Source organism: Melanostigma gelatinosum, assembly GCF_949748355.1.
Source record: "Melanostigma gelatinosum genome assembly, chromosome: 8".
Classification (NCBI taxonomy): Eukaryota; Metazoa; Chordata; class Actinopteri; order Perciformes; family Zoarcidae; genus Melanostigma; species Melanostigma gelatinosum.
In genome coordinates, this window is record NC_136641.1 from 12,134,586 (window position 1) to 12,157,636 (window position 23,051).

General features: G+C 45.8%; 2 protein-coding genes across 2 annotated transcripts; one reads left to right on the forward strand and one right to left on the reverse strand.

The window, feature by feature from the left end:
• Positions 1–1,427: 1,427 nt before the first annotated feature.
• On the forward strand, positions 1,428–16,333 carry rimkla (ribosomal modification protein rimK-like family member A). The gene is made up of 5 exons (XM_079273022.1): positions 1,428–1,851; positions 8,031–8,261; positions 10,066–10,152; positions 11,417–11,620; positions 12,326–16,333. Exons 1-5 carry the CDS (start codon positions 1,689–1,691, stop codon positions 12,844–12,846), a joined length of 1,206 nt encoding a protein of 401 aa, XP_079129148.1. The 5' UTR covers positions 1,428–1,688; the 3' UTR covers positions 12,847–16,333.
• Positions 16,334–16,884: 551 nt separating this feature from the next.
• Positions 16,885–22,748, reverse strand: zmynd12 (zinc finger, MYND-type containing 12; the record flags this gene model as incomplete). Its single annotated transcript, XM_079273102.1, has 8 exons — positions 16,885–17,195; positions 18,458–18,603; positions 19,184–19,277; positions 19,380–19,502; positions 19,772–19,935; positions 20,012–20,183; positions 20,979–21,102; positions 22,609–22,748. 8 exons carry the CDS (start codon positions 22,746–22,748, stop codon positions 17,064–17,066), a joined length of 1,095 nt encoding a protein of 364 aa, XP_079129228.1. The 3' UTR covers positions 16,885–17,063.
• Between the last annotated feature and the right edge of the window lie 303 nt (positions 22,749–23,051).

The window sequence follows — 23,051 nt, forward strand, 5'->3', positions numbered from 1 at the left end:
TCACCACGAGGATCATTTGGAGCCGACTGAAGCAAAGAGCGTCAGATGGATTCAATTTAAATGTGATGGTTTCAAATTGTTATAGGCAGCTTGCATGCCTACTTTTGACGATCATATTTTTCTTTTATTCAAATAAATATTCCTTGGGCATGTCAGTATCGTCTCTTTGTTCTGTTGAATTGAATATATTACTTGTACGCCTTATTTAGTTTGTCAAAGACTTTTTTGTGTTTTCCATGTGTACATGGGTTTGTATATATATATATAGAGATATATATATATATATATGGGTTTGTGTCTGTTGTCAACATACATGGTGACAATTTGATGAAACCCCACACCATTGTAATGAGCGATAACCTTTCATGTTTGCAATATGTACAGACATCACTGTCAAACATCAGACTCGGATTACTTCAAAGAAAACTTAAAGACCTGATTCGTGATGGACATCGGAGATGATATCCCCCCCCCCCCCCCCCCCCCCCCCCCCCCCCCCCCACAGCGTTGTTAGTCTCTGGCACAGGGAGAGAGGGAGGAAGTGGGTCACTCGCATAATTTCGCACCATTATCACATGAGTGTTTTCCTTCCACTCAGCGGACTCAGTGGTCCCTGGACAGCAGTGCTAGACACCAGGACTGTCACACTACTGCGTAATGGCGGCGTAAACGCCTCTGAATCTCTGGGATTATGAAGCAGAACTGAGGGAAACAAAAGGAAGATATCGTGGCTTCGGTTTGTCATGACCTTGTTTCATTTCCTGCCACTTCGGCATGGAGACAGCGCCGTCGGTATTCGCCAAAACCTCCTCGCAACGTCTGGTCTGAACCGGTTCGGGGATGTGCGCAGTCTCGTGTGCACTGCAGACTCCACGCACTGATTTCACGCAGCACTCCGCGCTCTCCTCAGGCCCCGCCCTCATTGGTTAGGACGCTCGCGTCCCGCCCACATCTCTCCGCGTGCTGTGTGGACAATGGGGAAGTTTCCGATTTGCGATTGGTTCACGCCACTCCAAAACTTTTATTTTGGGGCAGGCCCCGTATGTTGTTGTGCACGGGCACGCACAGAAGTGGAGTTGTAAACGAAGCTCGTGCACGTTTCAGCACCAAAACGCGTGGACAGCAGCCAAACGAAGGAGAGAGGATGGTCGTTGTGGGCTAGCTTATTGTACTAAACCGACGAGTCTGCGGTTTGCGTTACCATACCGCTGCGATCGCGGGAAAACTTCATTGGTAGTTTTGAGTCGTAAAGTGGACACTATACAGCGGCACGGCTTTGGCTTTGTTCGCCCCGGCGGGCAAGTAGCGCCGAGAGCCGGATAACGGTGGCAAAGGGACACGTTTCTGCCGGTAAACATACCGTTATCTTCGGCTCACTCGTGTCGAATTTTGCGCGGTCTGGGGTTCAACTAGCTGCACCACGGGGAGACTAAATGGCTGCAAATGAAGGCAATCGAAGGTGATACAGAAGACTGGTGTTGGTCCTAGCCGGTTGGGTCCAGACAACGAGCCGTGGTCCTGTTTTTAGCCACATCACAACCTGCTCGTGCTGCTAGCCGCCGAGCTCTCCATTGTGTGAGCCCCCGGATCACCACACACACACCTGCCGCCTCGCACACTGTGTGTGTGTATTTTTTTTTGTGCCGGATATATATATATTTTTTTTTACTTTAATCCACGCATCCAGAATGTGCTCTCGGGTTTGGTTCGTGACCGACCGCCGTATCAACCAGGAATACCCTCAGGTTCAGATCCTCCGGGCGCTGAAGGAGCGCTGCACCGACGAGGACGTTGAGTTCCGCTCGCTTCTCATGGACCAGATCGTGCTAACGATCAGCGAGGGACAATTAGGCAAGTATCACACAATCAAACCAAGGCAGCCGGCGCGTCTTGACGTGGGCTGTGTCAATGGCTGGGTGCAGTGGAGCTGATCGTTTCGGATCAGCGGTGATCTTACGTGGTCCCACAAAGTTATCATGGCAGACGGGTATTGTTGGGGGACCACACTGCTGTGAGGAAAGGAAGGGCTAGCCCGGTCTGCCTGCTAGCAAGGAAGCGAAGTGTAACCACAGACGTGACCGCCTAACCCACTTTCCAGCGAGAGTGCCTCCAGAGGGGAGCGAGGATGCTTGATTTGATTTCGCTGAATACGTTACAATCCCGGCAATGCCGTCGATCATACGATTTACGATTTATGATTTCAAAGGCAACAGGTTTTCTTTTTTTTTTTTACTATTGCGGAGGACTTGTAATTAAAACAATGTGCTATATGCTCTCATGTGCTGGCACCACAGCCCACAGGAGGCACGCGCGCATGCTAACATGCTTCACATACAAAGGGGCGTATGTGAACTAGTGGTGTTTGAGTGATCAATTCAAAATATTGACTGTGTAAAATGTGAGAGGTAACGATGTTATGTAGACCAGATCCCACCAGCAACTACATTGATATCTTTAAATTGAGTCCAAAGAAGTATACAGGTTAAAGGAGGGAAAACATGAAGCAAATCCTGCATCAATGGAGCCATGACCTGGACTTGTTTGTTGATGTGACTGGATAAATTGCTGATTATCAAAACTCTCTTATTCAATTAGTCAACTAATCTTTCGAATGACTTAATGCAGAGAAACTTACGCACATAACTCTGGTAAACACAAGATTTGATGTGATCTTTTTGCATGATTACTTGTGGAGACACTCAGTTTCACATATCTATCGATTAAATACTAATTACTACTAATTGATTTGATCGAGGGCAGCCCTATGTATCAGCTTCATCTCTCAGGTTTTCTGTATATTTTTATCACACTACCCCACATTATGTCACAATGACAGATCGTACGTACATTTGGCTATTGCTTTGTCCAGAACACATTGTTTGAGTTCGGCTTGTTATGAGATGGCAACACTTTCTCACTATTTACCCAGGAGGCCTTGAGAAAGAGATGGTAACAGTAGGAGCTCTCGACAAACAGACACACATGGAATTCATCGGGGCGGTGTGAAGTGGGGCTGGTGTCACCAGATGAGAGGCGTGCGGGTCTCAATTGACACATAAACGGTGTAGGCTGGCACTGGCAGATGCTGAATAGTTTGGAGACCATGTGGGTTGAATCGTGGTGAGATTGAGCAAGCACGTCCCTCGCAGGCGACATACCGATGATACTGTTACATCAGCTCTACTGTACGGATCAGACACGGCAAAGCTTTTCAACTCAACGCGGGGGGGGGGAGTATTAAAGCGGAAGGCATGACATTTAAGAAATCGCATGTCTTTTTAACACCTTAGTTCAGCCAAAGGTACATTTGTGAACATAAGGAAATCCTGGAAACGGCTAGTTGTACAGAGAATATCACATACAAATCACATTATGACGCCGTTTCTGCTACCATATTAAGATCGTATCTAAAGAATATGCTTATCATCAGAACATGCTAAAAATATATCAAGGAAAACACTGAAATTGAGACCATATTAGCCAACACGGGGAGGTATCGGCAGCTCTCTAGACCTGTGGCTTAGCAAGATACACACAACTGGAGCAGGGCAGTTAGCATGAGCTGTAATACAGCCTGGCCCCAAGTCTGCGTACGTCTTCTGAGCCTTGGCTTAACATCACAGATTAACATCCAGTGGACAGATTAGCCACGCTGTGGGCTTGCCACACATACTCTGTGGAGGCATGCTGGCCCTGTACACCGAGCATTACGTGCAGCTTTTTTTATCTACGTTTGAATTAACGTTACATTTACACACAGACGACAGTAACTGGAGCTGGAAGATACTTTCCAGTGGAAACTGCAGCTTGACCACGTCGTCTTTACCGAGATAACGTTGCCAGCCTCTTGTAACATGCATATCCTGTGTGGATTAGCAATACAGCATCAGCATACTGTACAACATCAGTGAGAGTATGCTAGCCTTACTGTTTCTAACACAAGTGGTATGTCACCATCATGTGATCAATAAGGCTCTTTTGGTCACTGACCAAAGAGTTATTCTCAGACTCTGATGCTGGAGCTGGTTCAAAGATGAGCTTTACGCTCGTAGTAGATGCTACTTTAACAACCTGACCTACAAACAGTTCCTGGACACAAAGTATTTGTTAGGGTGGGTCAGACTGCAAACACCTGTACGGCCTGCTCAGGTTGAGGTCCCCGGGGTCAACGTGGCCCCAGGAGGAGAGATAAGTCCACATACCTTAGCGAGCCAAACCAGTATTCAGCCAGCGAGAGGCATTTTGACATTTTATGGTTTGTGCTGCTTGAAGATGTTGAAACGAGCCTTTGGAGTCCTCACGCACATGTCCGACCATCGAAGGAAAATAGTTTGAGCCTTAAATCATCTGCAGTATCTCATCTGCAAGTTCTCTCATGCAGTCATGAACATTTACATGTTATTGGTATTGTCAAAGAGGCTCATACTAGCTTTTTTAAAAGCAACAAAAAAGACAATAATATGATAATATCAAATCATTTATGTGACAGCAACATTGTCTGACACTCCCTCAAAAAATATTTTCACTCATTGTTGTACCCAAAAACAGCATTCCTGGAATAGCAGCACCTTATTAGGGTGTGTGAGCGGGTGACACGTCTTTCCCATATCAAATCTGACTGGCTGTGTTGAGTGTTCAGCCTTTTCGTTAATATATACGGTCATACCGCTAATAAGCACACGCGTTTGTCATTTGCATCGTTGCAGTAGCCAAAGAGAACAGTGTCTGCTGCACGATTACCGGACTCCAAACCTTCTAACTTCGTACTTTCTGATGCTGACTGATGTTGCATCGCTGTAAAAACTCACTGTGTTGGGAGGAAGCTGCAGGTTACCGCAAACCCACAAATATTAAGGAAAGAATAATGATTTTCCTCCCTGATTTTCCTTTTCATACCACATAAGCAGCTCAGCACACAAGCTGACAACAGCCCCCACACTAAAGTTGTTCAGTATAACCCGTCGCTCTGGCAGGTAATGACACATTCAAATAGCAGCGGTGGATTTGTTTTTTGTTTCTTCCAGCCACATGTGGCGGGTGGGTAAAAAATATGTCAGCATTTTGTCAAAAATATAAAAATAGCCATTGAGTAAGGTTTGGCAAGACTGTGTACAGACTCACTCTGCCACCATACCAAAGTACCTCCATTCTCTCCCACAAACCTGAGAACGACATGACTCATTAATAACAATTGACTTTATTGTATACATATAGTATATGAATATATATGTGATTAATGTGTATTAAAGGAATCACCGTAGTACTTGCATATCACATTGAACTGCATGTGTGATGTCAAAGAAAACTGGCATCTTCAAAAAACAATCTTCATAAACATGTTTCATTCCTTTCAGAACTTCATCCGTTTAAATCAGACAAAAGAAGTCAGAATGTGTAGAACATGACTCTGCTGCTCACCTGATGTTTAACCTCAGACATCGCATGAGTTCGTGATCTCGATCCCTCGTCTTCTTTAACACAGCATGATGTTCGTTGAGTAAATGATGGTCCCATTAAAAGTCAAATAAACAATAAAGCGGGTCGTGCTTTAGGGCGTGGCTACCTCGTGGCTACCTTGTGATTGACAGGCCGCTTCCCCGGCCCGATCTGAGAGTTGTCCTTTTACTACAGTCAGGACTTTCACGGTGTGTTTTCAGTTCATGAAAGTAACCTTGTAACCTTTTGGTCTTATTCAGTGTTCGGTTTTACTTGGCTGTGCTGTGCTGATGCTTGGCCTCACAGTATAGGCCTACAGTTTATGTTTTTCTTTGTCTGATGTTCGTAACTGATGACGCATATGTAAATTGTCCATTGAAGGCATTGTTAGCCCAAAGCGAACCAGAGGAAACTGTGGATAAACCTGCTGCCCCATCATGCTAATTGAGACAGGATACCCAGACCGGACCCGCCGGCCTCGCGTTGGCACAGCATTTGTCAGCATGGCCTGCTTTGTGACGTTGCAGCGGTATGCATAGAATGCTTGTAATGCTTGTTAGCTTTGTCGGGCAGATTGAAAATGGGGACACACAAATATATACAGTCCGTTGAACCATAAGAACATCACGCTCTGTCATAGAGGACAGAAGGAATCCCATCCGCTGTCACTCTGAACACATCACGTCCACACTAAATGTAGACACAAAAAAAAAAAACCCGCACGTTTGTTGTACACCAAAATGGTCCGGAAGGGATTCTGAATGTTTTTTTGCAAATGGTCACATGACGTACAGTGCAGTGCACACGAACACTTGCACACATGAATAGGACTGATTCATCCGGCTGCCTCGTTGGTCTCTGTTTGGTTCCCCTGGAGATGGAGACGAGCACCATGAACAGAGAATACTGTCTGTCAAAAAAGCATGCGACCGCGTCCCCTGACACTTCCCACTGTAATGCCATTCTCAGAGCTCTCTCAGTGCTCTCAGCAGCTGCACAATCAGAGCAGTGTGGCCGGAGAGACAGTAAATCCTCCTGCTTCTGAACTGAGATTGTGAGGAGGAGAAAAAGGGAGGGGCGGCAGTCTTTTCATGGCTTCATACTGCTTTCTTATGCCCCTCCCTCACTCCCCCCCCCTTCCTTCTGTGTTAAGGCTACAAGACATCCCTGACCTTTTCTGCCTGCCGCCCCGTCCCTTGTTCCCTCCTCTACCTGTCTCTGCACAGAGAAGAAGAAGAAGAACGCGTGCCGGCTGGGCCCCGCCCATAGTGCGCGCACCATACACACACTATATGCGAGCTCGAGGCGCAGCGCATCTGCCGGCACATCGGCGGCGGTCTGTTCTTATTACGTATGCAGCAACCATCAAGCTTCTGGTGACCTCTGATGATCTCAGCCAGTGGCGCTGTCTCTGTTGTCAGCCTGCAGATTCTAAGATGGCTGAAATTCAGATCATGGTTAGAGATGAAGTGCTGTGCTAGTGACAAATGTGTCTCCTCCCTTTTATCCCGTACACACATATATATATGTGCGTACCCACACGAACACACAGGTTTGGTTGTCACCCAATCTGTTCTTCCCGATGAGCCGTTGGGTGGCATCGCCTGCTCAAGAATCTCACAGTCTGTCTCGGTTTCCTCCTCTCTATACCGGGTTGACAAAGTAACACCAGTCACCAGTGAAATGCTGCCAAATCTCTGCCTTTGGCCGGTGAATTTGCCATCTGTGTTTGGCAAATATCAAGCCAATATTCCATCAAAACTGTATTCTGTTCTGCAGATCCAGATAGCTGTTGATAGAGACCGGAGAGATGGCGAGTAGGGAAGCGAGTGTCACGCCGCGTGTTCAGTTAGCCCGTTGTATTTACTGAGCTTACACTGGTATTATACATATATATATTAAGTAGTGTCTGAAATTGTTTTTTTATGTCTCAGTCTGTCAACGAAACACCTTGAATTTCAGATAACAGACACGAAAGACTATTATTTTTCTTTGTTCATAAAAATTGATGGCCAAATGCAATATCGTGTTTCCGACCACGCCTTTCTCCACGATGCGTGTTCATGTGTGATGACATTGGACACCCTTGGGGTTTCACACATCTCTGGCTACCCCACTGCCCTACATTTAGACAAGGTAGCGTATCGTGTTAGTTAGCACATCAGCAAGGCCAAAAGGCAGAGGAGAGCTGGCAGCGCTGCAGGAGGGGAGTACTGTTTATGGATATGGGCAGCATGTAAATAATCGTATCAGCTAGCGAGGAAGCCTTCCAAATTCATGACTTAACACCACCAGCCTGGGAGCTGGCTGCCTCTGCCCGGTCCTGTAACCCGGCCAAGTCTCAGTCTGCGCTGTGCGGGGACGACTGCAGCAATGTCCACAAAGAGTCTTCATAAGAAGACTTTACTTCATCAGGAGATGGTGGATTACTCACCTACCCCCTTCCCAATATTTCCAGCTCTTGTAAATAGTCTTTAGTGGCTCACAATTGTATTGTGCTCTGAAGAACTTACTATATGTAAGAGGTTTGGATACTTGTTTAAAGATGGCCTTCTTGTTTCCACTGCCTCCTTCCTCCCCCCCCCCCACCCCAGGTCTGCGAGTGGAGCAAGAACTGGTGACATCTTATCCACAGGTGGTGGTGGTACGGGTGCCCACGCCCTGGGTGCAGTCAGATAGCGACATCACCGTGCTGCGCCACCTGGAGAAGATGGGCTGCCGGCTGATCAACCGTCCCCAGGCCATACTCAACTGTGTCAACAAGTTCTGGACCTTTCAGGAGCTGGCGGGCCACGGCGTGCCTCTGCCCGACACCTTCTCATACGGTAAATCAATACTTTTTTTCACAGTGTTGGTGTGTTGTGGTGGCGGCACGGCGCTGTCGCAACTAAGGCGGCAGTCCGCAAGTCAGTGGAGGAAAAGTGTGATTGCAACTGGCTCCGTTAATACTTCCCAGTGTGTGGACAACAAGTAGTCCATGCTGCATTGTACCTTATAAATGGCTCTAGGGGTCCAGTGCAGACGACAGAAAGCGGAGCGCACAGACGAATAAACACAGAAACCTCTGGCTCCAACAGACGTGTCCGTCACAGCACCTGCTGAACCGAAGATCTAGTCAAGCTTGCTTCAAAGCCTCAGCTCTTTCATACATCATTCATCAATTGTTGATGAAATGATGTCCCACGTGATTGTGTTTCAAAAATATACGGACAGCCCTTGCTGCTTATGTCCATGATAAGGCTGTGTTTTAGTCAAATTAAGTGATTGTTATATATCATGTTATGACACATGTAAATAGTGTCTGCAAGTATGTATAACAAATTATAGGGGAATATAACTGCATCATCTACAGTGAGATGACTATTAGCATGAACGCCATCACTGCTGTGTCAAGTATGTTGTTTTTTGGACGTTTCAATCACATTCGTCGCATCACAGGCTTCAGTCCATGTATGTCCTTGTATAACAGTTTAATATGCCATTCGTCAGACAATCACTGCACCACTGCGATTACTCAAAGAACAGAGAGGAAAAACCCCATTTACATACCGAGTCACATCCTCTGTCCACTAAACCACGTGTATGTAAAGTTACCACTGTTGATATGTGGGGGTGCGGCCCTCGCAAGCACAAGCCGGGCTGCTGTTTTTATTGGTTGTAGTTTGCTGATTTTGGAAAACAAAAACCGACAGCGGTGTGTGGTGTTTGTGAGAGCAGACAGAGAAGGAAACAGACAGAGAAGGAAAGAAAGAGGAGGAGGGGGGGGGGGGGTGTTTGGCCTACATTCCATCCGTCTCCCTGCACAGTAGGCCGGGCGATGCATGCAGAGTGGCTGGAGAACTTATGTAACACCCCCCCCCCCAATGCCCCACCCCATGCCCCCCCATGATTTTTCTAAATAAAAGATGCCATCGCTCTCCCTCCTGCTCTCCACCTCAGCAGCTTATGACATGGATGGACCCACATTTGCTGCCCACTCTCTCCTCCTCCGCTCCCTCTGTCCTTTCTCCCTCTCACTGAAAACACATGTGAATCTGGAAAAAACTGAAAACACATGCAACGGGGTAGTTCACATCTGTTCACTTGAGCCAATGCCAGATAAGACCAGACAGACAAACATAGAGAGAGAGAGACGGACAGTAGTGGAGTAGTGGAGATGGAGAGGAAAAAGAAGAAGTTACACCTCGTTTTGTTTTTTTCAACATTTCCAATCGCTTCTCAAGCCGAAGCACATCTGTCGCTGCACGAGCTGCCACTCTGACTCAAAGTCAGATATGGTCAGCTGCTTCACATTAACGCATCCCTCAGTGACTGCTCTGTTCCAATCTCATGAATCAAGCAAGCAGCAAAAAGCGATTACAAGCTCAGGACAACACTCCTACAGCCTCGCTGTTTTTTGAGTCACTTCTGTTGCCATGGCGACGTGCTACACCCCCCCCCCCCTCCTCCCCCCACACACCCTGTTCAGCCCTCTGTAATGTCGTCTGAACCATGCTATCAAAACAAAGGAGGTTTTTTTTCTTCTTTTTTTTTTTTTTTTTACAAAAACTATATATTTTGACACCACTGTGTGGGTGCATGTTTCTGGGTGTGTGTCTGCTGCGTGTTTGTGTGCATGGCGTATCCCAGGAGGGCATGACAACTTCCGTAAGATGATTGACGAGGCAGAGCCGCTGGGCTACCCTGTGGTGGTGAAGAATGCACGTGGCCACAGAGGTAAGACCATCAAGTCTATTTCTTCCTGTCACCAGCTCTATTCACCACACCACACCTTAAACAAAAGGGAAAAGAAAGAAATCTGTTTTCCGGTGGCAGCTCAGTCCACCCCGACATGAAATTCGTTGACAGAGTGTTAAATGACTAGAACTCCGGCGCTGCAACAACCAGCGCGACAGAAAAGCTTGCAGGACGGCTGCTCGGTTAATCACGTCTGTTTCTAGTAAATTTACCCCGGTTTCCACTCATTTTGCATGAATTCACAGTGGGGCTTGTGTGGGAAATTTGAGCCTTGCCATTGATGTCGGAGATGAGCCCCAGTGTCTGCTGACCCATTGGGATTTTCCTATTCATGGTAATTGACACATGAAGGCCTCGCCGAGGAATAACAATGCACGTGGCTCGCCCCTGCTGCCGCCATAACGCATTGTGAGGGAAAGCAGCCGTTGGTCAACCACTAACTTGACCCTTTTTTATGGAGTTCTGCATCTCAAGGCTTGCTTTCCTCCCCTCTGTGTTTGACCATTGTCATTGGCTTAGGTCCAGCTTTCCTTTCTTCTGTTGAGCAAGTATAAAGGCCTGCAAACAATTGTAAAGGGCTCTTTCAAAATCATTTGTATTATCAGGCCAATACCAGATCCCACATGGCATGTGATTTTCCTGGCCAGTTGTTGGGATGTGAAATACTGTAATTGAAAACTAAGCGAATGCCTTCGTGTGCCCAATGTTTTAGTGCACACCAGTACAAAGTAGTCATGCGTCTCAGCGAGTCACAGGACCATGATTCCCTGCTTGTCTTGTTTTTGTAAAGTGTGCCTGCCACTGTCCGTCCTCACGTCTTCATGATGTTACCAGGGGATCGCCTTGTCATCTCCTTTGGATTGTCACCTACTCACAATGTACACGCACACGTAGCACGCGCAACATTTTCCCTGGTGCTGGATCAGGGCTTGACAACCAGGAGACGGAGCCGAGTGGAACTAATTAAAACAGGCGTTTTCTATCCTCTGTGAGAATCAATTCTGTGGCTGCCAGGAGGAGCGTCCCATCTATTATAGGGGACACGGGAACTGGCATGAGACTTGGTCAGCAGAAGCAGCTACTTGTCAGCAAGACTTTGAGGAAGTTACCCAACCTCAGCTAATATTGCACAAATGTCAGACCCCACACGCATCTTATCTTGTCTGCTTTATCTTCACAGCCTGAAAACGAGCTCATCTTTCCTTTTGTTCCTTAATCTTATCTCTCCTCCTTTTCCCTTCAGGCAAGGCGGTTTTCCTGGCGCGGGACAAACACCACCTGACAGACCTGTGCCACTTGATCCGGCACGACACCCCCTACTTGTTTCAAGAGTACATCAAGGAGTCGCACGGCCGCGATGTCCGGGTGGTCCTGGTGGGCGGCCGTGTCATCGGCTCGATGCTACGCTGCTCCACCGATGGTCGCATGCAGAGCAACTGCTCCCTGGGTAGGCAGACGATGACACACTGAAGACACACTGAATTACTCAACTATTGAGCACTGCCACACACACACACACACACACACACACATTACATTGCTGAACTCGCAGCCCCTTCCCCTCATTTACCGTCACAGTCGCCACCAAAGCCAGCACTGTCGAACTGGAACGGATCCTAATGTTGGAAAACTATTCTATATTTAATGTTTTTCTTTTGACTTTGATGGAATGATCCTTTGGATCTTATGGGATCTGTGTTTTTTCAGACGTATAAAAGTAATCGACAGGCATTTGTTCGAATCATTTGTGTATATGCAGACAATATTTAACGATCATATCGTCTTTCGAAATGATTGATCAAGTGCTCCATCTGCTATGTACAAACCAGTTGTGGGTGACAGTGTCAAATCAACGAGCTCATCCTGAAACTGCCCCGGAGACATGAAGTGACACAGCATTCCAGCTGATCACACTGCTTTTGTCAAAGTCAGAGCATGGACAGGTTTGGTCTCGTGGATGCTGGAATGTGCCGTGACATATTTAGGACATCCAGCCATCAGATTATTCTGCATTGATGAAACAGATCATGTTGACACTGACTGTAGGTGGATCTGATGTGGTGTTTCCTATATCATCCCCACATCCTGTATTAATACTGTTTTAATATTGCTCTTGTATTAATCAGTTGGATGTCTCTCTCTGGATCGTTAGGCGGCGTCGGTATGATGTGCCCGCTGAGCGAGCAGGGAAAGCAGCTGGCCATCGAGGTGTCAAACATCCTCGGCATGGACGTGTGCGGCATCGACCTGCTGCAGCTCAACGACGGCTCCTTTGTGGTCTGCGAGGCCAACGCCAACGTGGGCTTCATCGCCTTCGACCAGGCCTGCGGCATGGACGTGGCGGGCATTGTCGCCGACTACGCCCTGTCGATTCTCCCCAGCCGCCTCACCCGTAAGATGTCCCTGCTGTCCGTCGTGTCGAGCACCAGCGAGACCAGCAGCGAGCCGGAGGTGTGCCCCGTGCCCACCGGCGGCGGCGGCGGCGGCTCGCTGCCCGAGGCCGTCTGCAACATGAGCGTGGGTTCTACTTCCAGCGAAAGTGACCCAGAGCTGGCCGAGCCCTCCCAGTCCTCGCCCCGCCAGTCCACAGCCCCCGCCCTCCCCGATCTCCCCGATCCAGCCTACAACTTCAACACTCTTCTCGCCAACGAAATGAAATTATTGACTGAGTAAGATTCAAGCAGCTTCATGCACACACACACACACACACACACACACACAAACACCACAAATACATATTAACAACATGCAGACACACACCTGTACGCATGCCAACAGACGTTTCTTTTTTAAAACACATATCAATCCAAAAACTACGAAAACATAGAATGTTAAATGCAAAACAAGATCAGAGAAAGAAAAAAAGAAAAAGGGCCGCACACATACAGACACAAACCACAGACATGAGCCTAAACTGACTAACTCCTGTCAAAAGTAAGAAAGATCTGAGGCTGCTCCCCTGACTCTCCTCACTTTGCACCTCGACTCCCAAACGGCAAACCCCACTTTCCAAACTTAGCTCACACTCAAGCAGGGTGGCGGCACGGTGGTGGGATATAGTACATAAGATGACTGCCAAATTGGCCTCTCCTAGTTTCTATTTTGCAAAATAGCAAAGGTGAAGGTAACGATGTTTTTTTTGTATTGGGTGTGGGATTCCCATAAAAGGCACATGCCATATTTTTATCCTTACTTTACTCTTATTATTTAAAGGGAAATCTACAGTATGTTGTCATAAAGAAAGGGGGTTTCCTGCAGGGACTGGTTTGGTGGATTGGAGGCAAAATGAAGTCACTTTTTTCAAGTGATTAGCTCCTCGGGAGAGGAATACATCCTCACGCTCGGCACGTTATACTGTTCCAATGTAGCAACGTCATGCTCTGTTCAAGGACACAGAACAGGAAGGGGACCGTCCTACAGCAGCTGGATTTCATGTCACGTTTGCTTCTTACTCATAATAACTGAAATGAGACTTGAATTCACTACACATGTCATATTTTTGAATCGCTAATCTTTAAATGTAGCCAGAGCTTCTACTTTCCCCGTTAACAAGAGGCCGACGGTGTGCTTGTCAGAATGATTTCCCTTTCATGCGTCAACAGGAATATGATCAACCCCAGACCACAACCCCCCCCCCCCAGCACCAGAGAGTCCTCCTGGGTGCTAACACGGTGTCCATCCACTGCCAGTGAAGCAGGCTCATATCAATGTCAGCAACGCTGCACTAACCTGAGCGAGGTGGGAGCAACAACAAATAGCTGTTCTGTTTCAGAGTCACATCCCGGACAACAAAGAAACTGAATTGAGTGCCATGACTCGAATCCTAGTTTTTCATTTCGTCGACAGCTTGTTTGATTAGCCTTCCCAGCAGCAGCAGACTGCGGCTTTTTAAAATTCATTTCAATCGCACTTTATGACAAACAGATGCTTTTTTCTTTTTCTTTTTGTGTTGCTCAGATGACGTATTTAGGAAACACAATACAGTGTGAAAGCTGCGTCTACACATGCGAACAAAATATACCTCAAAACAGTGACTTTTCACTGCCATGACGACATAGTTATTCAGACATACAGTACATATCAGACAGGATCCTTGTGGTTGTCAAGTGGCCCCTGATACACCAGGTGTTCCTTCTCTTTATGTCCAAGAGCTAACATGGTGGTAGTGTTGATTTCTTTTTGATTTTTTTTGTACATATTTAGTGAATTAGCTTCACACTGGTGTCCGGCGGATGAAACTGGAATTGCCGACATAACTGCCAACATTGAAATCTTCTTCAGCTAACGTGGACAAACGTGTTCGTACAGACCTGCAATACTGAAAAGGTTGAAACTGAAAATTGGTGCGAACATTTCTGGATTTGGTCAGATGTGTTTTCAGTCATACGATTTGTAGATTTTACTTTTGTTGTTTTCACCTTATTTTTTGATAACAATGAAGTACCTAACACACACAAATCTGTTGGCATGATGTACAAATAAAAAAAATGGGAACTATATTTTTTGCAGTCTCGTTGATTAGAATCCAGGGATTTCATTGGCCAAGAGCTCCTCGCTCATGGTTTTTGTTCTAGTTGATTCGCCTCCCTTGTACACCTTCGGAGATAGCTATCAACACAGAGGTCGGGTTTTCTGGTGTATGTGTCATTCAGTAAGAATAATACTTTGCAGCTCTGATCAAAAGCACAAATCCTCCAGTTCCACGCAGTGGCGTCCATGTTTTTAAACCCTTTCTGTTGAACACTACTCAGGGAAGCAGCCTGGATCTCACCCCCTGACCCCCAAAAGCACGACATATCCATTGGAGCTCGAGACATGTCAAAAAAAACATTACACTTACCTACAGGCAGACAAAAAAAGACACAAACAGTGAAAAAAAAGGTTGTAAACTACAGTATGAGACAATGAGGTGTATACCATGGTTAACATTCACTTTTTTTCCTTGCTTGTTTTACATTGTTCCTTGTTTTCGTCCTAATTTATAGTATTTTTTAAAGAAAAGAAAAGTGGTTTTTGTGCACTAATATTGTCTCAATAAAGTGAAACCGCTGTGAAGCTTGATTTTACTTTTCCTTTTCTTGTGGGCCAAATTTACTAACCGCCTGGAATCTAACAGGGGCCCGAGGGTGCCAAAATCTGAACGCCAAACAACAGGGAATGCAGCTTTTATTTTAAGTCTGCCTGTCAAGTGCTCACAGTGTCTACACTGCCAAGATGACGCCATTTACATGCCTGTGACGTCCCGTTTCTACATAATGAAAGTATCTGACAAGCAAACTGTGAAATCCTGTGATGTCCACTCTCCCGACACACAAGGGCTGGTGGCCTTGATCATCAACAAGTCACATCCCGACATAGAAGCTCGTATGAGCGAACTATCTCCAGATGTGGTTGTCCCCTATTTCTTTTTAAAGTCTTTGTCTTTTTATTGATGCCTGTGTCCTTATACATTGTGTACGTAAATGTAGATCAAAGATCACATATCCTTCACATTTGACAAGCCAGCCATAGGAAAGAGTGAAATGTTTCGTATCATTCCTACAGCCCTGCTATTTCAATCTGTAGTTTACACGGCATCCGTATGCACACAGAGCACATCTAGCCGTTTCGGGTTAGCACTGTGCCCCGACAACTTTCACAATGCCTTTTCATTGTCTGGTTCCCTCTGGGAGCAATGGTTTGAGGATCATAGTTGAGTCATGATCCCAGTTCAGGTGGGTTTCTTTCTGCTTGGTATTTGTACAACAATGGCCATGATAAAGTGGATACAAGACACGGACGCTGCAGAAAGAAACGGGTACTGCGTGGTAGTGACACGGGGAAGGAAGAGAAAACATGTGCAACTCGTGAAAGTGTGTTGGCGTGTGTGGGGGCCTGGGCAGCCTGGAACAATTGTGTTGGGACCTCTCTGGACTGGTCACTGTGTACAACAACACACAACAGAGCACAAGGTTACTGTTTAATTCCAAAACTGCTGCTAATGTATATTTGGCGCCGAAATTAAAAAGGGAATATGCGGCAATCTGAGTGTTTCCACCTTTTGCTGCCTCTCGACACATGAAAATGAATCTGAATGCCAAAAAAACAAAACATTTTGTTGTTCAATTCAGTACTAGTGACACTAGTAGTGAGATGATTTTAAAGGTGATTCTTTGTTTTGATACAATGAATAAACGTTTCAGAATTGTATATAATGTGAAGAATTTCACTGCAATCGTCGGGTTCATTCTTTTGTCAATGTGTTTTAAAACGAACCTGAGGTTTGCGTCGGTTTACAATCTACTTTGATTTGCAGAATGAAAATGCAATGTTTATGCTCTGCTGCCGATTTATAGACATTGGATTATATTTGCATAACACGGTGAACAGACGACGAGGTTCTGGACTGCTAAGTACGAGGTACGCAAAAAAAACTTTGTGCAAAAAAAAACAAAATGGTTTTAGCAAATGCCCGAACCATTATTCTGTTCTGTATCATTCTGACAGTGTTACGAATTGATCCCGAAATCATGTTATTTACAAATGTGCAAAATGATGTAAATATATATCCTGCTTTTTTTTAGATTCAAATAAAGACTAGTCATTATTCAAAACCAATGCAAATGAGTCTCCTCCTTTTATCAGCATCTCAATATCAAAATGTTTTTACATGCTGATTAAACTGAGCACCAATGGGATTTTCTTTCCCCCAATTGTTTTCATTATCCGCTTACAATACCAATTCACAACATCTGGATAAACCCTACATTACATCAGTAGCTCTGTCCTCTTTTTATTTGTCTCTAGTTCATCGGGCTCTACATTTGAACGGGAGAATCATCGTCGGCCGAAACAGATGTCCCGGTGAAGCACATCTGTAAGCAGAGGGATCAGCAGGGCCGGCACTGTGACTAGTCAGAACCAGCGTGTGGCTCTGTCTGTAGACTCTGCACCAGCAGCAGCAGGCCCTGGATAGGTTCTGTCAGGTCATGGTTCGGTATCAGCTGGCTGGCCTGCAGGGCTGTGCTGCCAAATCCCAGTGCCTGGCAATAACACACACAAACGGAAACAAACACAGCAGCTGCAGCTGTTAGACTCTCCGGGGAGAGTGAAGCTGACTTATGTAATAATAATTATATAAGTGAAAATTGGATTGCAACCTGGTCGGCTTGACTTATCCCACTTAACCCCTCCGACACAAACCTGACGTGGTACGTTGTTACAGAAAACGAGGATATCAAAGCACTGATTTATACTGCTGACAAAACCATGCATGCTTAGATGGAAACATGACAGGCAGAATGTGGAATTCAGCGATGCATTGTGTAAGTGTTATTCAAGTGTTTGTGTTAAATCCACCCAGAGCTCTCAGTCGTGAATACCAAGGCTCCTGTGCATTATTTATTTTTTACTTTGTAGTTCAATAAATATAAAGAAAAAGAGAGAGTTAGACTGAACAGTAGACGTGTGGCCTGATGGCACAGAGGTTGAGCAGATGTTATAGCTGACAACGATCTCCGTATTGAGGAAGGCAAGCAAAAATGTAATCAAAGACACTGTTCAATCAGGCCCTCAGGATTAGTTAGGTAACACCATCCTGGTGAGCCATTGTCCTTCTTCCTACAGCTGCCAGTTTATAAGTCACTGTGCTAACTTTCCTATGTTGCTTAACATTTTGACCTGAGTGAAAAGTCACCATTTTAAAAGAGTTTTAGAAACTGGTGTGGGTGAAACAACTGTATTTCCATCCAGCTGTACCAAACCACCATGACTGTAAAAACAATAGAACACATAAACTGATAGTCGTCTACCTCTCTGGTGTCGTGTCTGTTTCTATGAGTGAGGCTATACTTGCACTTTGCCATAAGATCTTATCCAATCTTCAATCCCCACCTGCCCAGGACCCACTGAACCGAAGACCCCAACACGGTGTTAATTCTGTGGCAGTCACCTCACTGGTACAGGACGTCCTGTAGAATCAGTGGTGTGGACACACACACACACCATTTCTCACATTCTCTAAACTGGCGTGACCACACTGGAGATCTGCTCGCTCATCCCACATCTAAAGAGGTGCGGTTTTCACACACAAATAGCCTCCGAGGCATTACAGAGACTGGAGGACGTCAGAGAATCGAGACAGTCAAATCAACTCCCGCTAATTCCCACCTCATCTTCACGGCTTTACCAATTAGAGATCATCCCATCTTGAGTCCGGCCGGCCAAAGCAGGCGTGTAAATGTGGAACTGTGTCACTGTGTCAAACCGTACCTTCAGTGCCTGGACACCTCGACAGGTGACTCACCTTGAGGGAGTCTCCTCTGAGGAACCACAGCATGGCCAGGCAGTGGGCCACCAGTGCAACCTGAGCCGAGTCTTTTCTGGAGTAGTTCTGCTCAAACTCCAACATGGATTTGAACAAATCGCGCACTTCAACTCGCTGGGCTTCGTCTGATTGAAAGTCAGGGATAGAAACAAAGATGCGTATGTTCGTTAACTTTTACTTTGGGCATCAGTACATTGTATCTTTGAAGATTGAAACACCTAATTCATTGAATCGTGATCAACATAAAATGCTGGTCTTGTCTGCGTCTTCTGTATAGTGTGTTTGAGCTTCCACACCCACTTTCCCCGGGTAAACATCCCAGAGAGCCTTGGAAATTGCACAGCAGCTAACAGGCTTAGAATCATATGTAGGGCAGCAACTGCGATAGAGGCTCGTGGTGCGGATGCTGCACAGCCAGAGATGTGTCAGCACTGGTCTCAGGTCAGCCCGAAGCACGCTAGTGTAAATCTGGGGTTTAGCGTTCGGATTGCACAGCAAGACAGCTCAGATAAATATTGGCACTATTGACCTTTTTTTTTCTTTTTGTGATACGCCAATGGAGATCCCTGCTGTTTAGTGAGTGGAGCAAATGATGGATTGGTGATGTAATTTTCTGATTCTTTCTGTTTTAATAGTGCGGCAAATCCTAAATGGTGGTGGTTCTTTATCACATTCAAAGTGTCCATGTTTGATGACAACACTAACCATAAGAGGGTTCCAACACCCTGTCAGGATCTTGGACATTTTGGGCACGGGTCTCGAGGAGTTTGGTCAAATGGCCGTGCCAAGTTTGTGCCACCTACAATATGAGCAATATAAGATAAACCATGCCGCACATAAACAAACAAAAAAAGATTTGGAACAAATTGCCTCATGCCTCATCACATCTGATTTATTTTACCTTCGAGTACAAGGAACGAGCGAGGGGAATTTTGCCCTGTTTGGCAAACACACCAGCCATGAGAAAGTAGCCGCCACAGGCGACTGTGCTGTCCAGACCATATTCCTCACTGGCAAAGTATATCTGAGAAAGAAATCAGAGAAATCTGCTTTTATAGGAGGTATTTTTATATGGATTTCCAATGTTGGTGGGCGTACACGTACATGTTGTACATTATGCTGTTCTGATCTCACTCAGATTTTAAAAAATATTTACAAGCTGTGAGAGAAGTTCATATGGTGATCAAAGTGCAGGAACTTGTGCTCATTTTGCTTCTCACAATGCATACAAAGTAACTGAACGGTTGAAAATACTTCATGTACTCTGGTGAGTGAGTTACTTATGACACGGACATCATTTGCGAAGTTGAACAGAGCTGCTTCAAGGTTTCCAGTCGCCGCATGGAGGCGGCCCAGGCTCCTGTGCAGCCGGTGGTGGGCTGAGTGCTCCGGGCTCTTCAACACCGCCCACTCTGCCTGTGCCAAGAGCTCCGTTACCTGGGCTAGATTGCCCAAACCTGGAAAGTACAAATGCAGACATTAAACATCATATGAGGGGACGGAGAAAGGAGACGATTTGAGCTCTTTCCTCACCCATGTTAGCCTCAGCCAGTAGCAGGTAGACAGGGACCATTTGGACAGTCCTGGGGCCGTGGACGTCTTTGGAGTAGCGCAGGCAGCACTGGGCTGCCGGCAGAGCCTCCCGGTGTTTCCCCTCAGACAGCTTGCTCTGACCCACCGACATGCAAATCTCAATCAGTTCCACCTAAGCAGGGAAGCAAAACCACTCTTTTTACTGACAGCAATCACAGGAATATCCCATATCAGCTTGAATATCACCATTGTAGCATCCACACATTGATCACTGAAGATGGAACTCGCGCTGGAAACCAGACTAGGAAAGCAAAAAGGAACCTTGATGTAAATTTCAGAAAACAATGTTCAATTTAACTTGAGGAGAAAAATAACTTTGTCAGCTGTTCGCCACGGTAGTAGAGAGAGAACGGTAGAAAAACTGTTTTGAAGTAGTTCCCTGCACTTATGTCAGTCACAGCACATGACAACCTGCTGCTCAAATAAATGACTCTCGGGGGAGAACTGAGACTAAAACAGTGTCAAGTGCAGTAGGGAAGCCTTGTTATCCCTCTACCCTTATCGATTCTGTGTTTTATGACATTTTCACTCAGCTTACTTCGTGATAGAAAAGGTCCGTGTGTTTTACCATTACTGTTTCCTGAGAGATAACACAGTCTGCGTCTGAATTCGTGAGAATCTGTGCTGTCTTGTTGTTGTTGGACAGTTACTTCTACCATTTCATTGTGTGCTCCGGGTTTGGATTCGGCAACTTAAGCCTAATGAAATTATGACAGCTAAAACAAAAAACCTGGAAGCGAAACACTAGGCCGTTCGAAGAAAACTAAAAATGGCCTGAAGATAGTTTTCAGACTCCATGTTATTCGTTGCATTTTCCTTGACAGTGGGAAACCTAAACTAGACTCAAACTCAGAACAATAAGTCTGTGTGTACATGTGGCCCCAATGCATCACATATAGGTCCTCACCTTATTAGGCTCTGTCTCATTGGAGCCAGCCTGCTGGAGAACATTTCGGGTGCGAATGGGAACCAGCAACTGACAGATTCTCTCATGGATCCCCACCCAGTCATCCTGCTGGTGCTCTGCATTACTGAGGAATACGGAAGTGCAACTTCAGGTCATGTTTATATTCCCGTACTGACTCCAAGTCAAGTCAAAATTATTCAAATAGCCTCAATGACACATGACAATTTGCCTCAAGGGACTCATTGCCTCAGTTTCCCTCTTTCAATTCAGCCGCCTTGGATCCATTGAGTCCCCTCTGGGCACAATGCGTTGTGTAACAGGAAGGTACAGAGGACAGAAATTAGTGGCAGTGCAGCAAGGCAGAGTCAAACCCAAAACGTAGCTCAGTTAACTAAACAACTTCGCTGCAACTTGTACTGAGGGAAATGTGTCGATACTGTTGATATCAGTTGGTTTGCGAACATTTTCCAAAGCAGAGCCTCTATCCCATTTAGAAAATATCATCTGAGTGCACAGAGGGCATGCTGAAATGTATGCCATTACATAACTGGTCTGTAATTTTGTTCATCTGGCTCGCCTCTCCTGCACACTTCTGTGGAAACTGTCTTGGTTTTCCTTGCTTTTTTTTCTTCTTCTACTCAAGAGCATGTGGTTCGCGCCAGTGTATTTGTGTTTCTGGCCTTGGGACAGAGGCAGAGGGCAGCGATCCGGCCACGTCACATCAACGCTGACATAGCTGGTGTGCACACAAATAAAAGGGGTCTTCTAGGGTCGCGGGGTCACTATACTTTCTCGTCTCTGCTGAGCTTTCTTTGCATATAATTCTCTGCATAAGAATAAATGATAGCTTTACAGTCTTATTTTGAGCGACACAAGTAAGTCTCTTAACATGTATAAACTGTTGTATTTGTTTCAGTTCTAATAAAAACTCCTGTTTTCTCCCCGTTATACCTTGTTCTGAGGCTGAATGACATGTAGGCTATAATGTTCATAATCTAACTCGAGAAATGTGCTTAAGACGTGTAGTTCATTTTAAAAAGGCAGAGAGGGAAGCAAGCACAATAAGTGTCTGTAAGCTCCTTTTAGCAGACTGGCTTTAATGCATCATCCCTTCACATAAATCCTGGCAGGGAGGGACGTCACCACGTGCTCCTCCTCACTCCCCATACTGTGCCAATAAGGGTTTCACCTAGCACCAACTTATGATCTGTAACTGACTCTGAAGAGTTGTCCACCTATGCCGAACGGTATTGTTGACATTCATTTGAAAAAAGAAAAACATGATGAGGTGGACTTATTCAAGCAAGGGCTTCCAATCACATGAACAAAAAAAAGAAAGAAAAGAAGCGTTTTGGTGATTGTATTTCCAGCTGTTCCTCTCCCGCCTGACGACAGTCACGTGATCGTTCTTCACGCCGACGTGCTACGTGCATGGTTTCTCTTGTGGTGTGTGCTGTGAAACAAATATGGCGAACACTGCCACTTAGCGTTCGAACCGCAGACGTGGTTTGAACAAGCTCACACAAAACAAGAATACTAGACGAGTCATCTTGAGTATGCTCTCACACATTAATGTCCCGACAGCCGTGAACAGCCCTACCGTGTCATGTCGAGGACAACTCGAACTTACCAGTAAAAGGTGACCCGACACTTTGTGCATTGCAGGCGCGCTGCTCCTTGACAAAGTTCACATAACTGTTTCTTTCCTTTGGGTAAGGCGAGAGGAAGTACCTCTGATGCTGTCCCCGTTATACGAGGTTGAGCTTGCATTGTCACAAGAAAGCCCGCTTAATTAAAATGGGTCAAACACACGGCCAGTGTTATACGAGTTTTTCAACCAAATTAACTGATTCCAGTTGTTGAGAAACTCAAAGTGTACGGTCGCTATGCAACTATTCTCTAGCTACAGCCCTCTCTGTTGTCTTTACACACACACACACACACACACACAATAAACACTGTAGTCTACGTCAGGGATTCCCAAAGTGTGGTGCGCGCACCCCTGGGGGTGCGCGAGAGGAAAATGTAATGGTGGTCTAATGGTGTAATAATTAATATTAAATATAATTTTCA

Excerpts from the sequence above, each read along its gene's own strand:
- rimkla (XM_079273022.1), top strand. The coding sequence starts at position 1,689 with ATGTGCTCTCGGGTTTGGTTCGTGACCGACCGCCGTATCAACCAGGAA. Across the intron at positions 1,852-8,030 it reads GATCAGCGAGGGACAATTAG|GTCTGCGAGTGGAGCAAGAA; the intron begins GCAAGTATCACA and ends CCCCCACCCCAG. Across the intron at positions 8,262-10,065 it reads GCCCGACACCTTCTCATACG|GAGGGCATGACAACTTCCGT; the intron begins GTAAATCAATAC and ends GGCGTATCCCAG.